The sequence below is a fragment of the Watersipora subatra genome, chromosome 9 (genome assembly GCF_963576615.1).
Source record: "Watersipora subatra chromosome 9, tzWatSuba1.1, whole genome shotgun sequence".
Lineage (NCBI taxonomy): Eukaryota > Metazoa > Bryozoa > Gymnolaemata > Cheilostomatida > Watersiporidae > Watersipora > Watersipora subatra.
This window is the reverse complement of record NC_088716.1, coordinates 36,765,052-36,784,562: the sequence shown is the minus strand read 5'-3', so window position 1 is coordinate 36,784,562 and position 19,511 is coordinate 36,765,052. Positions and strand designations below refer to the sequence as shown.

The 19,511-nt window shown below is 37.0% G+C and overlaps 1 protein-coding gene across 1 annotated transcript; it reads right to left on the bottom strand.

The window, feature by feature from the left end:
- Positions 1–17,368: 17,368 nt before the first annotated feature.
- Positions 17,369–19,183, bottom strand: LOC137405016 (general transcription factor II-I repeat domain-containing protein 2-like). The gene has a single exon (XM_068091242.1). It carries the CDS (start codon positions 19,181–19,183, stop codon positions 17,369–17,371), a length of 1,815 nt encoding a protein of 604 aa, XP_067947343.1.
- Between the last annotated feature and the right edge of the window lie 328 nt (positions 19,184–19,511).

Below are 19,511 nucleotides of genomic sequence, written 5' to 3'. Positions count from 1 at the left end.
TTATTTGAACAAGAATTACAAGAGTATAAGTTCATAATCTGAACAACATGGGTTTTATTTGTAGCTGCCAACAAGGAGTTAACAAACTCGTTGGTGTGATGACATTAGTTCAGCTTGACTTCATCTAGAGACAATATATCCAAGCCTCACAGGGTTTCCTTGAAAGTCATTATACCATGATGGCACGTCCGCTTCTCATTGCTTCTCATGATGCTTGTTAGAAATATCAGAGCTAGCTTGTCAACACATTTTCAAGGGTGCAAACTGTTGTTGACCTGTTTGCACCAAATTCTTCCATGCTCCTTTTCAACAACTGCTTGCTCACTGGTAATTTTGATACCTTTACCAGACCTACATTACACTCTGGTGATAATAACTAGGCGCCATCTGGTATTTAAATTATATATATACGTACAAGTTACTACCACTGCACAAATCATATAAAATTATGAGCATTTAGGCTTTTTACATAAGCTTGTTTGATTGTTGTCATTGTGATTCCCTCAGATGCTAATAATTGCATTCATACACAAGCCCGTGATATACAAACCTTTTATGCTCATGGTGTGAAACCGTCATAACTTTCTGCAATCAATTTCTTACAGGATCCAACTCTTTATGCTGGTTAATCCAACTCTTTATGCTCGTTAATCCAACTGTTGAAGCTGATTTAATTCGGGATAAAAGAGTTGAAGAATCTCTTCTTAAGATCTGTAAACCCCTAGGCTTCAGATTTAGTAAGAACAGCATCTCTCCTATTAATCAACCTGAAGCTCAAGTTTGGTCATGAAATCAAGCTTTCTAACATTATCATTGACTCAAACATATTCAGGGATATATCTGGTGTGCATTATGTTGTGGGGTGTGTATCTGACATAATTGATGTCAACATCATTGAGTCTAAAAGTGAGTTCGAGTTCAACCTAACGGTTACTAACAAGAACAGCACTAAGTATGTGTGCATACTATTTAAACAACACAAATACCTTCTCTCTCTCAAGGTGGCTGATCAAGTTCGATCGAGTATTGACATCATTGAAAATCATTTCTGTGTTGTCAGATCTATCTATAACGGGCCATCCAATCACCCAAGTTTCTTCATTTGCCAGAGTCTACAAGACCGTGTTATCTTAACCCAGCCAGTTGGTCTGCCTAAAAAGCGCAACTGTGATATGTATATCCAACCACCAAGTAGAAAGCAACTCGCTTGACTTATATGATCTTTATTCCATATGGTCCGTCATAATAACATAATGGGCAGCTCTATTTAGTTTCTTCTGTCTGTGTTAACTCATTGAAGACATCACTTGTTAGACCTGAGCAGTATTCATGTAGCCATCCTTGACACCTGAAACGGGCAATGATCATGATGATTGTACCATAACTTATATGTACCTACCATGTGATTCATATTATATCATATCATATAATGTAAGTTATCTGATGCATAATTGGTTAGTTAACATGCCATAGTATTGATGGGAAAACAAACCTTTCTCTGGGACTACGCAAAGCTTATATTTCCATACAGATATGCAGATTATTTATTGGCTATCAACAGACATCAATAATCTAAATTGTCTCAAATAAATTGTTTATAACCTTTTTTAGAGGAGAACACCGGAACAATCATGTATCAATTCTTGTATGTACTTATTCATCACATTGGATCCAATTTTCCTCTTCTGGTTCAGTTATGGATTCTAAACTACATATTATGCAGCAGCTGTCATCTCCAATTTCCCTTTCAACCGGGACTTCATTCAGTTCTGAATTTCTCCCAGAAGTCGTGGCGATTTGCTGTCTGAGAGCGAGTGTTTTTTTGGTTGCTGAGCTAGATTCCTTCTGGTCTCTCCAATTAAGGTGTAGTTCGTCTTCTTGACCAGATCATTATGTATTTCTTGAAAGTTTAACGAGTTGGATTGAATAAAAAATCACAAATTGAGGATGAAATGATGTGAATATGAAATTCACGTTCAAAATAAGTCCCAATATCACCTTACTACCAGCTGGTCACGCATGTATTCCCAGTAAAACTACTGAAATCGCAGGCAGAGTGCTCAATGACAAGCAGAGCTTTAGTATAGGAATTTGCAGGGAGAATTCTTTTCACATTTTATTACCTAAAGTTTCATGTGTGTTGGCACAATCCTCAGATAAAATCTATATATATATATATATATATATATATCTATGGAATCAACTAACCTTTCATTATCTGAGTATTGGTGTCCTGCAGGATTGAATGTCATTTGCTTTATAACCTGTGGTCAGCCTGATGCACAGCAATGCACTCTACATGGGTGCCCTCTTGCAGTCTAGAACGTTCATAATAGTTCTTCATACTGCAAAATAGCATACAGTAGAATGTGGCAACTTTATCTGACACTTTTGTTAGATGTGTTCTGGTTCTTATGGTTACATTAAGCATTGCCTAGGGATCCTCACTGATGTAGTTATCTGGTACTATCATCCTTCCTATCATCTCAATTTTTGATCTTAACACCTGGAAACCGTCTGGGTCGGTCATTACATGTTGCAGGGATTCCGTTTTGTAAACATTTCTTAGATAGAATAGGTGTGCACCTAGAATGTACCTGAAAGAAAGAATAAAAAAAACTTTCATATGAAAAGTCTGGCTGTGACATGACTGTCCAAGGTAAAACCAATGTGGTTTTTGTTTGGTGAATAATTTGTTAAAATAGTGACAGGCCTACATGCCAAACTAATTTCAATTGATAAACAAAAAGAGCTAATCTGCAGCAAATACCATGTCATGAAACTTCTATTACTCGAATGGATTGATTTGAATGAGACATTCTCGTATAGATATATTATTATTATTATATCTATGCATTTTCACTGCAAAAGCCCATCCAAATAACCTGATGAATTTAATCAAAGTGAATCAATGAATCAGAGCTTCAACTTATGACCAGAATCCTATGCATTTTATGTGAGTCTTTTTAAGCGAGTGTGGTATTAGTTTGAGAGTAGGTCACTTGTCTATTTCACATTGGGATAGAGTTTTTGAAAAAAGGAGATTTTCTGGGTGATATTTTATTGTCAAATTACCTGAGAAGACCCCTAGACACTCATCTTGACAGATGAGGCATTTGAATCCTTACTTCTTCTTACTGACATTTCAGGAATGCTTCTTGGCACCTTTAAAACTACTGCATATCATTCGCATGGTCTATATCATGGTGTTGTCATACAAGATTAGCAAATACTTTACTTGAAGGAAGTCATGGCACCTAAAAATTTTGAAGTAAAATCTAACTCATTCTGTACTCACATTAACCAATGACAGATCACCATAGCATGAAGGAGGTAGACCAAGTTTCAGTACAAGCTGTTGCAATGGTTTCAGAGATAAAGACTGGTGGCGTGCTAGTACAAGCCTATCTAAGGCTTTTGTGGGCATGGCAACATTTTTTGGTATAATTTGAAAGCAAATGAAGGTTTACTTGGAAGTTACATGCTTTTGTATGGCTGACAAGGTCGAATATAAATTATTACAAAACAAGCTATCATACCTGTCTAGAAACATATCCTTGGACACAGGACTTCCGGATTTATCCACAAAAGCCAACTGCAAGGCCTTCCACAAGAATGAGGTCAGTTCCAACTGGCATGCATCTAATAACATAGTGTGTAAGGTATGCTGTTTGCCTTTCTGAAAGATTAACAGATAGTATTTCATCATTTGACCATTTCATTGGGCAGTGAATTGCTGCATTTTCCTCAGAGGATACTTCATCATCAGTGTCAGTCTGAAAACAAAAATACAAAATCAAAAACTATCGACACTTGCAAAGGAAGACTTCATGCACATTGCACTCTCAGTGAAAATTTGCCCATACATAGAATATGCCTAACACCTCCAGCATCTGTTGCAATAATCTAAATTTGCCCCTGAAACTTAGATATAGAGATTATACATGAGCAAACAGAGCTTTTTTATTGCCCTTCAAATCCCTCCCCCAGTTGTTTCCTCTTCAATCCCTTCTCTCTCTTCTTAGTAGTGAAGTTGAGGAAGGGGAATAAAAAAGCTATGCTTGCTCATGAGATGATAGTAACAACGGGATAACTAGCCAATGGCATGGCCACAGCTCCTTTCCTAAAGAATGTAAGAAGTTCAGGATCTGGTGTGAGCATCTTCAACTTCTCGTGGTCTACTAGAGCAACATCATCTGACGATTGACATCTTCCAATGGCAACACTTAGTTGTCAGTATAGGAAGATGCCATCGCAGTCAATGGTAATGGCAGGTAGTGTTTGCCCCTGACACTTGTGTATGGTAATAGCCCAAGCCAGCTTGATAGGGTATTGTAGTTGTGCATGTGCTGTATTTGTGTATATGCGGAAAAAAGGTGCATAGCATTAGCATGGTCTATATCGGGGTGTTGTCGTACAAGATTGGCGATTCTTTACTTGAAGGAAGTCATGGCACCTAAAAATTTTGAAAAAAAATCTAACACATTCTGTATTCACATTAACCATCGACAGATCAGCATAGCATGAAAGAGGTACACATCAATGTATGGTTAAGCCAGCAAGATAGGATATTGCAGTTGTGTTTGTGCTGTTAGTCTTAGCCCTCAGACTTCAAATGTGTAGGGTTGTTGGCACCACTATTCGATAGCGGGCTCAAGTAACTTCACACGTTTGAAGTCTGAGGGCTTAGACCAATGTGCTGTATTAGTGTATCTGCAGAATAGGCGCTTTTCAACATTATGAACTGCTGTCAGCTAACTTGAAACGTATATAGCTGCCACCTTTTTTCGGAAGGCTGCAAATCGTTCCTCTTGTTCCATTGACCAGCTTATCAGTGATGTTGGCTGTGATCATAACAGGTGCATTGAGTTTTAAATGCAGCTTATATGGTATTACTTTGTTAAGCAGCCTTCTACTTCCATTATCTTTGGCAATGTTTATCCAGGGACTGCCGTCCAGTTCTCTTAGCCTTTCTAGATTGTAAAGTTCAGCCTGAAAGTTTGTGGCGACTAGGTGTATAGCAGAAGACTGTGGTTTGTTAACTGCCCTCTCTCCAACAGTCGGAAGAAAGAGCTAGACAAACTTCCATAGGCACACTCATTAATACATCTGTAAATTAAAAAGGATAGCTTTAGGCTACTTTATCATTTGATGTGTGATGTTTAAAAAGGGAAAAGTAGCAGCTCGGTTTACAATTCCAATCCCGATTATGGTCATGGTTGATATAACAATATCCAAAATCTTTTATACATCAAAGTTAAATTTTAAAATGGGTCAGGTCAAGGTTTTCGCCAAAAATATAATTCCAAATTTAATGACTTGACCAAAATCTAATGCATTGCCTTATAAAAGTTAATTTTTAAACAGGCCATTTGTTGCCTAGTCCATTTGAACTCCCCTGTTTATGTTATGCAGTCAAGCATGATATTATGACTAGATACCATTGCAAGTGATCAGCTTGGCGGCAGAGCTTTAAACAGCTTTGGGCAGAGCCAGACTGAGCCAGAATGAGCCACTAAAACTATTAGTATAGTGATTGTTTATTAATATATCAAATGGAATGTTATCAAATATCACAAGAATAATTAACATTCAAGATTCTGAGGGATTGTTTTAAGAATATATGGCACGCCTAAGATATTAAACCACATTTTGTAAGTCCGGTTTAGTCTTTATGAAGTTAAATGATAGAAATATAATATATATTTTAATTGAAGTCATATTTTTCAGTCTCAATATGAGAAATGGAGCTAAAATGCCGGTTGTACTTACATTTTAGAACTGACCCAAATTAAATATAGACAGGTGGCAAACCCAGTCAATAGTTTTTCGCACTTGGTTTTCAGTTTTTGTTACATCAAGGAAGAGAAGTTGGACCTTAGTCCATAGAAAAAAACCATCATAATCAAACTTGATCAAATCCACATCTATTTGTCGAATGACCAGTTGTATTTTTGTGAGAGTGAATTCAGCAACAGTCTAGAAAAATGAGTAGAAAATGAAGTCTTTGGTATCTCCATTAGCTGGCACAGATGGTAGTTGGTCAGGTCCCCACATAAAATGAGGTGCATACTCCCAAAAACCTCTTGTGTTCATCTGCAGAAAAATCAAACCATTACTAAGTCAATTACGAGTAATTTCGATCATAACATTAGGATGATAGTGGTGATATCGCAAAGCCGTTAAGAGGGTGGTATTAGTAACTTCACTGTGCTAATTTTGAAACCAAAATGCTTGTGAGTCTGGAAACTAATAATTTTCCCAGAACAACTCAACCTAACCCCTTGCGAGATTCTGTCGATCTTGTCCAAGAGAACAACCGCAACCATGCTTGTCTCATCTATTATAAGCACATGTGTGTTACTGAAGAAAATACTAAAGCTTTATTAAAGTCCCACAAGCTCATATATTTTGTAAATGTTTGTATGCAATGTTATGTAATGCACCTCCTAATTTAGACAACAAGCTAGTTAGGATGACCACAATTCATAAGTCTATGTCATGTCTATGGGAACAAGCTGTCTTAGTTGTTAGTATGATCCTTTTATGAAGGGCAATGAGATAGTAGGTGGGGGGGCAGGTGATCAGCATCCTAAAGTTTCTAGCTATCAGTTGAATCTTGGAACCTTCATTGTTTGGCCAGGCTAACCCCTTGCTGTCATGCCAAGAACACTCATCGTAATCTTTCACGGTTGAAAGGATTTTGGATGACATTATCCACACACTGCTGAGTAGACCATGCAGAATCAAAAAAGCCCATGAATCTGTATAATGTGGCTTCTGGGAATAGCATTTGAGCAGCCATTCCTGTAGATGCAGTCAGAGCAACCACCATATTTTTCAGTTGGTACATCTGCTTGATTTATCTTAAGGTACACGTCTTTCCAGTTCCTATAAGCAGAGCACAACAAAACCGATGATTATTCAGTATTATATGTGCACAACGCCTTGCAAGTTGAGACCAGTTAGCATATTAGCATATTATTCATCAAGCCTAACTGAGGCTTTATGAGTGTTTGGTTCCAAATCTCACTGTTTTCTTGCCCCAAGATATGAACCAAATGTTACAAGTTCAACAACGTTAGTAATTTTAATAACACCTAGATAATATACAATGAGTGAAAGGTTTTTTGTAATGTTCTCTTACCAGCCAGGCCTAATATTAGATGGTTCTCACTTGTATTGGTGACATCATCTACAGCTCTCTTTTGCTAATCATTAAGACCTTATAAGAGACCAAATAACAATAATTATATTAACTCCACTAAGGCTTATTGATTGAATATCTGCAGACAAGTCAAAATAGGGATGGGAGAAATCTAGCAATTGTATAAATAAAATATATATAACCATGCCGGTATGGTTGCTGTTTAATGGCCATTGCATCATTTTTTAATGGGAATTTTAGGTCTTATTACTTTGGTTTGTTCAACATCATATTTGCTAGAGCTGAAGTCTTTCTGATGTGTTATTAGTAGAGTTGTGGCTTGACTTAACTCTATCTCTGACAAGTGTTGGGTCCAAGTGGGGAGGTATTCCTCCAAGTATTTAGGGATTTCAGTTTTTTTATAGTCATTCTGAAACTGCTTTTAAACCTCCACAATCGTACATATGGCTATTTTTCTCCTAGAAGGTAGGTGAATAGGCTGGTTGGTTGTATTCATTACACAAGTATGAACCTTTTGTGTGATAGGTTTATGCAGTGAAGTGGCCACACACAGGCATGGGATCTTATGTGCAGCTTTAATACATGCGGGTCCTGACATCCACTTCTGATTTAGTTTTGCTAGTAACATGCACTCGACGTTCGGTCGCACAACCATACTTCGTTTGACTTGCACACTTACTGAAAGGGGTTTCCCATCCTCTGAGCAACAGGCAGCTGTGCTACGCTTCAATTGTAGCTGACAGTGATGAAAATCTACATGACATTCTTGAGCCTCCAAGAAATCTAGCCCCAACAAAATATGATTACCCACATCAGCTACTACAAACTGATGCTCCAACTGCAATTGCCCCAGTCATGATTTTAAGGTAGTCACCTCTCCCAGCGCAACTCGTTGCCCATTCGCCAATATTCCGCTACCTCGCACGGGTAGCAACTCCGAATAGCACGAGTTGGGCAATGCTTTTAATACCTTATTAGGAAGTACGGATTGTGTACACCCACTGTCAAGTAGCACGACTAATTTTTGTTGGTGTATCCGAACAGGAACATAGTACGCGTTAGTAAGCTGACAAGTTTGTAATTTAGATTCGCCCATGTCACGAGGTTCAGGCTATATAGGCGCTAATTTGCCTGAACTTGATTGTTTTCCGATTGCTTGGGTTTCTTACAGTTGCGGGCTACATTTCCTCTAACATTGCCATTATAACATTGAATTTCCCTTCGAGGCTGTTGGCTTTTCATTGTCGCTGATGTTAGTTGTACCATCATTGCTTGCTGTGATTCGGTCATTTTTTTGCGTGTTCAACATCTGCTGCATAAATTTAGTCTGCGTTTCTGCAAACTGCTTGAGCAAAGCTGTTTGACTCGCCTGCATCTGTTCGGTCATTTCTTTCTTTAGTTGTTGGGTCTCATCTAGCGTTACTCGATGGATATTTGTCTAATTTTCTACCAAGTGATGATAATTCTTAATAGTTTCTATGGCAACAGCCATGGTATTAGGAGAAGATAAGCGCAGTGTCCAGGCCAACTGTGAGTTAGGTTGGATTGCTGCAATCAATTCACGCATTGCCAGTTGGTCATGCTGATCGTTATCCAGTTCTGCAAAAACCTTCTGAACTAGCTTTTGCACTTTTTTAGCATATTGATATATATTATCTTTCGGTTTTAATTTCATTGATTTTAGTATGGCGCTAGATGTTTCTGCGCTGAAACCATATTGTGCCCTAAGCTTGTGGCAAACTTTTTCATAGGTCTCGCCGCTCGTTATTATTACTAGTATTATACTTATTAAACTGTGTTAGTATAAATGAGACTAGGTTTATGTAGCCACACCTAGCAGAGTATGTATGAGTGGTAGATTTACTAAAAATACGTAAAGTGTTCATTGTTTCTTGTTCACACAACCGAAAGCGGCAATGATTCGCTGTAATATTAGCCATGTAGCACTTACCATTTTCATGTCGAAAACATAAAACGCAAGTCAATAAACACAAGGAGTGTTTTAATCATCAGAATATAAGTCACCACAAATATTTATGGAGACATGAACTCATATGCAATAAACCAGTGACTAGTTTCAAAATACATAAGTGAAAGGTGATACAATCAAGCATGAGGTATTTGAATTAGTGAAAACAATAAGAGTTACTTTTAATTTCTTTTGGTACGATTGGCATGGTAGCATAGCACATAAAGTGGCACATTGCATCGCTGATGGAGATATCGTGTTCTTTTACGGTTTGCAGCTGCTGAGCATACGCGATATTCACGTAAAAGGTTGATCTGCTTTTCAGTTGCTGGTATTTCTGTCAGGTTGTGGTGATTGATGAGCCCAGAAAAAAAGACCCTGGATCATGTACTAGAGTATGGTCATGGTGGGGAGGTGCACCTGGTTCCGTCTCAGCGCTGTTGTCAGCAGCGGCAACAGTGAATCGGCGACACTAATGGATCTGTTTTACTAACTGATTGATGAACCATCTCAGATCATGACCTGGGTGTGCTGACTTGTACAGTATGCTGGATTTCAGCATGTTCACTTCAAACAGATAAAAACTAAACTTCACAGTCCGTTTCGATGTATCTCGAATGAAGTGGAAATATGTCAGCATCTGGTCCGAGCAGTTTACACTGCTTATGTACTTGTTGTACTCCATCACGTTCTTGGTTTTCAATATATTGTTACCATCTTTTCCCTCTTTCCTGTCTGTACCATGTTATTGGTATGTGCAGTGCTGGAAGTTTTTACAAGCCTATAAGAATACAACATAGCCCTTGTCAGCAACAGGGCTCAGTAATGAGTCGCCGCGATCATGCTACGGCTGTCCATCTCCACAGTACAATCTGTGGAAATATATGGGTCATGATCTCAGAAACTATGGTTAAGTCAAGTTTGTAAGATTTTGAGTTATCTATACTAGCGGAAGGAAAAAAAAGTCTCAGTTATTTTGCAAAAAACTTTGATTCTAGCTTAATTACAGCAGATTTTGTGGTCAATAAACTGAATGCACATTTACCATTAGTACTAAAACATAGTTGTGAGAAAGCTGGTGTTAAACTTTGAAAAACGAAAACCAATGCACAATTTTGTTTACATTTCAATACATCATAGCAACCAATATTAAGAATTTGTGATATTTATTTAGATTTCTGTTGTGTATACAAAAACCTATGCTGAATTCAAACATCTAAACAGATTTTTGCTGGCTGTTATAAAAACAGCTGTATATCTATCCCAAAATGTGTTACCTTTTCTTAATTTTGCAGATATTAAAAATGGCTTGGCAGTATTGTCGATTTTGAGCACAGCCATAGTATCACCAACAGAATCTACAGGAAAGTTATAACAGTAACATATCACACACCATCGGAAACTATAAATTTCAATCTTATCAAATGAAAAATTTAATTTTAATATTAAATCTTATAATATTCTTACAAAATTGAATAATTAATCTTATAATTAAATCTTCTAATAAGTTTAAAAGAATCCTAAGGAACATAACAGCAACATATAGCACACCATCGGAAACTATAAACTTTGATCTTGTAAAATCAATAAATAATCTTATAATCAAATCTTATAATAATATTTCAACAATTTTTAGAAACATAACAGTGTGACACATTATTTCTTTTTGGCTCTCTTGGCTGGCCTCTTTTTAATTTACAATCTCTTATCTTTGGCATCGCTACACTCTGCTGTGGGTCATGCATGTTTTTTGTGTGGTTGTGCCAGAGGAACTGCTGCAAACGTAAATAAATCATTATAAAGACACCTTCGAACTGCTAGCAATCTACTATTTGGCATTATCTCGGGTTAATGTTCAACATAGGGTAGCGAGTTTGCGAGTAGAACGAACAGTTTAGGGGTGGGTAGAGCGGCTCGTGGCTTAGTACCAATCACCATTAAAACGCTACACACGTTGGCAAACAATATCTTGGTGTTCTTTGCAAAATTCTCTAATTTCTCTATGCAGGTATTGTTTTCGCTCCCTGGTCACCCCAAGAGGTGCAAGTTTCTCAGGTATCTCATCATTGAGTTGGAATTGCGGAATTGTTTCACCATGACGCTTCCTGTGCAAAAAAATTAAACATTTGATTCTAAAACAGTTTTTCTGTTATCAGAACAAAATTAAAACAAACTAGTTAAGACAACTGTGAATAATTTCTGATCAAACTATACCTTTAGTTTCATTTGTGAAAGTGAACTGGTGGGCTGACTTGATTCCTTTAATTTTGGAGAAGTAGCAGGGCAAGAGGGTAGACCAGTCATATGTCGGAACTAGCACTTCACCGTCTCATGAACTCACAAGCACTGCTTTGTTTAAAGTTGATGACCTCTCCACGCACTACAACCAGTAGAAATTACCAAAACTCATAAACCAAGATAACTGATCAAACCAGTTATTTCAAGCACTAGTGGTAGCCTATAGGAATAGCCACCATCCTGTGGTAGAAACATTTTTTAAACCGGTTTGATCTGAAGATAGCTAAGCAATCAGGAAGAGGAACCTTTGGTGATTATTTTGAAGATAAAATGCTGTGAATCAAATGGAGGGTGAAACATGCAATCCACTTGGCCCGAATTTTCCACGCCAGAAGGGTAGTTGTAGTTTGAAGCTAGTTAAATCAAATTAGCACAAGAAAAATGAATCAACTCATTGCCCTATCTATCAGTTGTATGAATACTTTGCCTGTTATATTTTCTTGCAGTGATTCGATCGTGGTTGTTTACTGTTGGTGTCGGTAAAGTGCCACACAGGTTTTCCCTACTTAGATTCAGCAGATGGCTGGAAAGTCTTGCCTATAGCGCTTGAATCTGCCATGGTCATTGTCGAAACATTTTGCTTTTATAGTCCTTTACTACAATCCTTTGCTAGCACTTAGTGTCATAACTTTCTTGAAATACTTTATATCACCAGTCAAACCAAAGCTTCCCGTTTTGAAGTTCTTGCCTACACTTACATTAGGGTTCCACAGTTCTACTTTTGTCAGTTCTACTGGTTGTATTAGTAATCATTCGCGGCGTCTGTTACTGGTATTACTAAGTTGCCATTTTTATCCTTTTTGGCCTTTTTATTTGGTGTTGGCAGAGATTCCTTTAGAGAACCATGTAATTTACTGTGACTAACATGTGAACAATCGGACTCAGATATGTTATCATACTCTGCTGTTTCAAATTTTTGAAATGTGCAAGATTAGTAGTCAGTATTCATTAAATAAATATACTGTTTCAATTTTTTTGCAGATATTGACTATGTCATCAAAGTTGCATTTCTTTTTTCATCGCAAATCCTTCTTTCTCGAAGTCTTGGTGTTTTATGCAAGCTGATTTGTTTCATATGGGATGTCCTATGTTCCATTTTTTTAATGCTAAAGCATGACGGCTAGGGAAAACTTTTTATTGACCTCCAAATCAGAAAAATTGACTTTATTGTTAGGAGATATTGCTTTTATTGGCTTTAAGTTTAAAATACATAGTTTTCTAATAAATTAACAAATTAAGCTGTTTAAGCGTAGTTTGAAAAATAACATTAATACATGTAGCTACATATTGGATGCATTGTAATATACTGTCAAGCGATTAGAAATTTTTTTGTTGTTGAAAATTTCTGCTTTTGGCCAGCTTTCCTAGCATGGAAAAAATCTTTTCTACAGATGCTGATGTGGGTTGACAGTTTTATAACAGGCTGTATGATAACAGAGATATATTTTCCCATGACATAGACATTATGCTGACAATGTCATTTTCTTGCATCCGCTTGGCAATATACTCTCCATTCTTACATCTTGGTAAGCTTGAGTGACAGTGTATTCTGAGCTCTCTATTTTTGTGCCTAGATTAGCCAGTCGTGCATATTGGAGCTGTATCTCCAACAGCTGTTGAGCTAACTCTGGATGTTGAACATTTGCTTTGGCTCTCTCAACTATAATTCTACTGCCATCAAAGCTCTCTACGATAGTGACTACTTGTGGCAATTTCTCTGCATCATAGCATGCTGCATCCAACCAACTTGCCCATCTCATAACAATGGGCCCAGGGGTCTACCAATTCTCGCAAAAAGAGCTTTACATGTTTTATTTTTCACAGTAGCAGCTTTAACTCTTGCAATGAGTTCATCGACAACACTGAACTAGGCTCGGACCTTCATAGCACAATTATGCAGCAGGTGAGCCATACAAATGACATGAAAGAGGCGTAGATACAGCTATTGAGTGTTTTGCCTGCAGCTTGCATGCATCAGGCTGCATCCGACAAGAGCAAGCATTAGCCTTTTCTGTCAATACGTAGGGATTGAATAGCATCATCCACAGCACAGCATATCAATTGGCTATTTACTGAGCATTGAAGAAACAGGCAATCAAACATAAATATAACCTGTGCTTGATTTAAAAGACACACAAACACATTCAAATACTGTTTTCCTGATATTTAACTTTCAATTACCATGAATATCTCTTTTCTACCTAAACATTCTTTCAGTTTCTCTGTATCTGCGCTAGCTAGTTTCTCAACTTTGTTTGTACACGTTGTAGCTGAAGTGAGACTTTGACCAATGTTTTCAATTAACTTACACAGAGATTTATTGTGTAGCTTGTGCAGGGGTATAGTCGCAGACAAGAAAGCACGCGTTACTTCCTCAGAAAAATCTAAAACTACTGCCAGTAAGAACTTTTGCGTTGACAGGTTTGGCTGTTCCACTTGTTTCTTGTGCTTGGCAGTTTTCTGATGGCTTTCCACAAAAAATCGTTGAGAAGACTGCCACACAAGTGCAAAGTTTACAATACAGTTCATTGCCTGGTGTTTTGGTAAACTCAGTAGGAAACTCTCTATTAATCTGAAGAACTTTCCCATGAGCAGATTGCTTAGCTTTTGGAATTTTTGCTAGTGTAAAACTGACTGCATACTAGTCATATAATTGAGCAGTGCATGCTATAAATAACAACCAGTGGCTTGAGCAAGGCTTCATCATGACATGCTTACTCATCCTATACATAACGAATGAAGAAAAAGAGGAAAACCCATCAAATTTTAAATTCCTAGTACCGGTATGCATAAAGAATGAAAATTGACTCAAAAATATAAACATTGACCTAAAAGATAAAATTTGACAATTTATTGACCTTATAATTTGGCTATTAATGAACCTACTGTGCTCATACATAGTATTTTTGCGTTTTAAAGTGATCCAAGCATTTAAAAATTTGACTTTGCTGACAAAAGTTTGCCCGGATGACCACTATCTACACAGCTCTTTTTCGCATGCTTGCACTCCGAGCTTATCTTCAGAGCAGCTCAGTCACTAACACCCATTCACTTTAATGGAGGAACGGATTAAATAATGTTGCCTCCTCCACAATCATATGCTATTATTTATTTGTTCTCAAGCTTATTTATGGCCATGGATATTGTGTTGAGAATCACGTATTTTGGTAGCATATTTTAGACAGCAGTCAAGGTACACAGAGTTCACGTAAATCAAGAATAGAAAATCATTGATCTTTAACAATGAACTAGAAATGATAAAGTTATATTTAATGCCCACTTTGTTTTAGATAGGGTAGATGATGTTGCGTTTTTCAGACGTTGGAAAACGTCTGGAAAATGTCCAGATGCAGGATGCAGAGTGTCACAAGCACTTTGTGCTTTTATTTTTCACAAAATGAACGAAAAAAAACAGCGAACCATCGATACTGCTATCACATTGATGCTCATGAAGAGATCTCATTGGGATAGATCTATTTGTTTTAGATTTTTTTTTATTTTCATGAATTTTTTAAATTGAGGATTTTTCCCCATGAAGTAGTAAATCCACAAAAACTGGATGGTGAATTAGCGAGGAATTATTTTGATACGATTTACTGTTATTAGAACATTTTCTTTAAATTTTATTGGGTAAATGTTACAGACTGCAACCTACAGGCATTTTGAATTATGTCCGCACCATATTGATACATAGTCTGCATACTTTTGGTACTATTTTTAGTGTTTTAATATTTTTATGGTTTTTTTCATGATTGATTTTTATCTCGCAAAGTACTGAAGCCGTTAAAGCTGAACCACGAAGTAAAGGAGAATTATTGTAATATCATTTACTATTATTGGAACAGTGTTTATAAACTTTTGTGAGGTAAATGTTACCAACGGCGACTTAACATCATTTAGAATTACGTCTGTACCATGTTGATGCAGTCGGCAATCTCTTAGTGTTAGTATAATATACACTGTAGTTGGTATTATACTATGAGAAGCTAGCAAACTAAATTGTGAATAAAGCCTGAAATATCAATAATAAGTTATTTTATTGACCTACATGTTCTTGTTCCTTCCTTTACAACAACACAGCTCATGTTCCTTCTAGCTATAAAATACTTATGGTTTTATGACAGTTTTATTTCTTATAAAATAAGTTTTCACATCAATTGGTAAGCCACCACATCAACAATTAATATTCATGTAGTACTTAGCAGTCACTGATCTTAGAGAAATCTGCTTACTTCAAGCTTTTTGTATCTAGGCTGTGTGTAATACGACGCTTTTGTGTTTTTTTCAGTCTTTTTCTGAGGGAAGTTGTTTCGTTTTCGCATACAGCATCTTTTTCACTTGAAGGTTTGACAAGAGAGATGCAAATTATCTACAGTTTTACTTGTCGGCATTGCAATTCCTGTATGCCACATTTTTAGTATTAACTAGTAGTTTTGAGTTCATCCTCCATTCAACCCGACTGCCTTAGATCATTTGGAACTTTTGAGTCAAGGTCACTTTACCCAAAATATCAATAAGTCTGAAGCAGTTAAATAGGAAAAATCTGACAGTTATTGTTATTCTCATATCTTTCACTCTTGAGAAGTTCTATTATGGTTGGTTCTAAGATTTTGATCGTCTCATTTTTAGCAAATATTTATGCTCTAGCTATGTTCAAGATCAGTAGGTAGGTGTTATTCCAGAAGTGCATAATTTTCAGTCAGTTACATCTATTCAGTATTTACAATTAGCTACAAACTGGTTTATTGTTTTCGGTATTGCTTGATACATACACAAGCATTAAAAGTCACCTTGTATTACGAACCAGTGCAATTTCTGATAGCAAGAGTTTCCTTGTCAAGCACAGACACTATATTCCTGATAATAGGGGATGTCGGTCTCAAATGTGTCAACTATCAAAAGCAGACCACAAATTGTTTACATGAATAGTCTTGCACGACACATGGTACATTATCTTGTATCTTATTGTTATTATAGCATATTTATTCTTTGTTCAAGGATTAGTAAAAGTGTATTGTTATTGTTTCAGGTTGTGATTTAAATGTAATGTTGAATGTTTTTTGCAACTAGTTTGTTGTTGCACATATAAGACTCGGCTTACCCTCTGATTGTGCATTGAGCAGTATGCCTCTAAATTGCTTTCACTTACATCGGTTTACAGAAATGTGGTATACATAGGGTTGCTACAATCCGTTGTACAGGTCTGAATGGCTCTTCTTTTGTGTTTTGCAAAGCTCTTTTTATAATCATTGTAAAACCAGTCGTTTTTGCACAGCAATGTTGTTACGCACAATATGGTTGTGCAGAAGGGCAGCGTTTAGATTCCCATTGTGTTCCTCATACAATTTAATGATAAATACTATAGTTTTTGCCTTGATTTGATTACTAGAGAATAGAGATGGAGAGGTCTATTACCAGTGGATAAGCGATTGCATGATGGTGTATCAGCGAAAGCTATGACACAAACTCTTATGAAAACCATAATGCAGTGCTGCCCAACCTTTTCCGAACATGGGCCGGATTTAAAAAAAAATGACGCCAGTGGGCCGGACTCACATTTCTAGTCTTACATTCTTTAATAGAACTATTTGAAATGGTTTGGAAAAGTATTCAGAACTGTAAATATTGATTGTATTTTTTATTTATAGAAATTACCCTTTATACAATTATAATTCATAACTCAATTTAAACATAGGGGGTCCTACATATGATACTACATGTATTTCTATTACTTTTATTGCTATCAAAAGATTATAGTCTCCAGATATTACATGAATACGAAATGATCATTAGAAATTTTGATTTAGTGCCTTAAATTCTATAAAATAAATTCAACAATTTATCAAGATTAAAAAAAACATTGTTCAAATGGCTTTGTATTTCAATAATAAAACAATTTCATTTTAGATGTAAACCGGTAATGAACGAAAATATCAGTGAGAAACTTGAAATTGTTTCGAGTCATCAAGAAGCTTTTCGATGTCTGCCGGAATATTTGTTAAGGCCAGTCGGAGTTCATCTTCGAGGTGAGCGTCACTCAAAGAATTTCTTTTGTTCGATTTTATTAATTGCATGCGACTGAAGAGATATTCACACATCCATGTCGAACCGAACAAAACGAGAAAGCGTTTTGCGTAGCATGTAAGATTTGGAAATTGAGTGTGAGGCAGACCGTATTTGTAGAAGTCCATCAGATTCCTATTTAAAAATTGACTCTTGACATCAAAATCACTTTGTAATTCATTCAATTCCATTTGAAGCTCAACGGGGGCATCAGCAGGATCCACGTCAAAAGGCATTGAAAAAAATTTCAGCTGGTCTTCACAAGCACGGAAATCCTTAAATCTCCTGGCAAATTCTTCCTGCATCCGTTTTAACTCACTCACAAAGAATTCCCGGTTCATGGTTGAAATGTGCGACTGTTTCTGAAGGCAAGGAAAGTGGGCATAATTGCTGTCAGCAATTTGAGCAATCCACAAATCCAGTTTCTTTTGGAAAGCTGTCACCTCCCCAAACAAATTATGGATGAGTTTTTCTTTTCCTTGTAACCGCACATTCAACTCATTCAGTTTGTCTGTAATGTCCACCAGAAAAGAAAAATCATTCATCCATTTGTCGTCATCAAAATTGATGCATAAATTTCCTTTTGCTTCAAGAAATGCTGCCACATGTTCTCGAATATCGTAAAAGCGTTTCAAAGTACGTCCACGGCTGAGCCACCTGATCTCGGTAAAGTAAGGAATGCCAGAAAATTCGGCGTTTATCTCATCGAGAAAATTTCGAAACTGTCGATGATTCAATGCACGACTCCTAATGAAGTTGACAGCTTTCACGACATTATCCATGACGTGATCAAACTTAAAGATTTTGGAGCAAAGTGATTCCTGATGTATAATGCAATGGTACCACAATATTTGGTCTTTACTCACATTCAGGGATTCCAGTTTTCTTTGGATGAAACCACGCAAGCCTTGCTCCTTGCCGATCATGGCCGGTGCACCATCGGTAGCAATTCCCACCAGACGATCATAAGTCAGTCCCGCCTTTTCGAGTGCAGTGTCGATTTCTTTGAAAACAGCAGCACCCGTGCAATTTCCTTTCATGGGGCATAGAGCAAGTAATTCTTCAGTGATATTAAAAGTTGAATCAACACCTCTCACGAAAATCGCCAGTTGTGGTGTATCAGTAATGTCAGTAGATTCGTCGATGGCAATGCTGTAAGTTTCGAAGTTTTTACAAAGTTCGTTCAACTGCATTTTCGTATTTTTGGCCAGTTCTTCAATCCTTCGGGTTATTGTATTACGCGACAAGCTAACACATTTTATAGCTTTCTCTTTCTCTGGGCACAGAATTTCAATCGCCGAGGTGATACATTCTTTGACAAAATCTCCTTCCGAAAAAGGTTTCATGTTGCGTGCAATCTTTTCAGCAATGACGAAACTCACTTTGGCGTACTTTTTCGATTCATCATCTACTTTCCGAAAAATGTTCTGTTGTGAGACTAAATTCTTTTGAAGTAAAAGTGCTTTCTCCTTGCGTTGATCTCCTTCATAACGATTATGGGTCGAAGCGTGCTTTAATGTGTAATGCCGTTTCACATTTTCAGCTTTTAGAACTGCGACTGTTTCACCACAGATCAGACAAAGACATTTTGCATTTGATTCCACAAAGAAATACAAATTTGTCCATGCTTCGTTAAACCTGCGATTCTCCTTGTCTACTTTTCTGATTTTTCTAGCCGACGCCATGGATGAACAAAATTTGAAATTTATTGTGAAAAAGAAACTACTGTAATTTGCTCATCGGTATAAGAAGGCTTCCTTATCAAAGGTTGTGCTGGAGTATATTTGAAATTGAATCACCTCAAAAGCCAGTTTTATTGATGCGGAAAGTCAATAAGGCGTGCGCGCCTCGGTGGAAAATACCATAGATATTTCAATAAGCGGTAAAAAGTTCAGCGTTTTCTATTGAAATATCTATGGTAATTTCCCAGCAGTCCTTCTTCAACCAGCTGAGGTGAGCGCCCTGAGGCTTTTGATTCGACGATCGAATCAATCAATCGTACACGCTGTGATA

Bases quoted from the DNA above. Each gene is read 5' to 3' on its own strand.
- LOC137405016 (XM_068091242.1), bottom strand. From the start codon at position 19,183: ATGGCGTCGGCTAGAAAAATCAGAAAAGTAGACAAGGAGAATCGCAGG.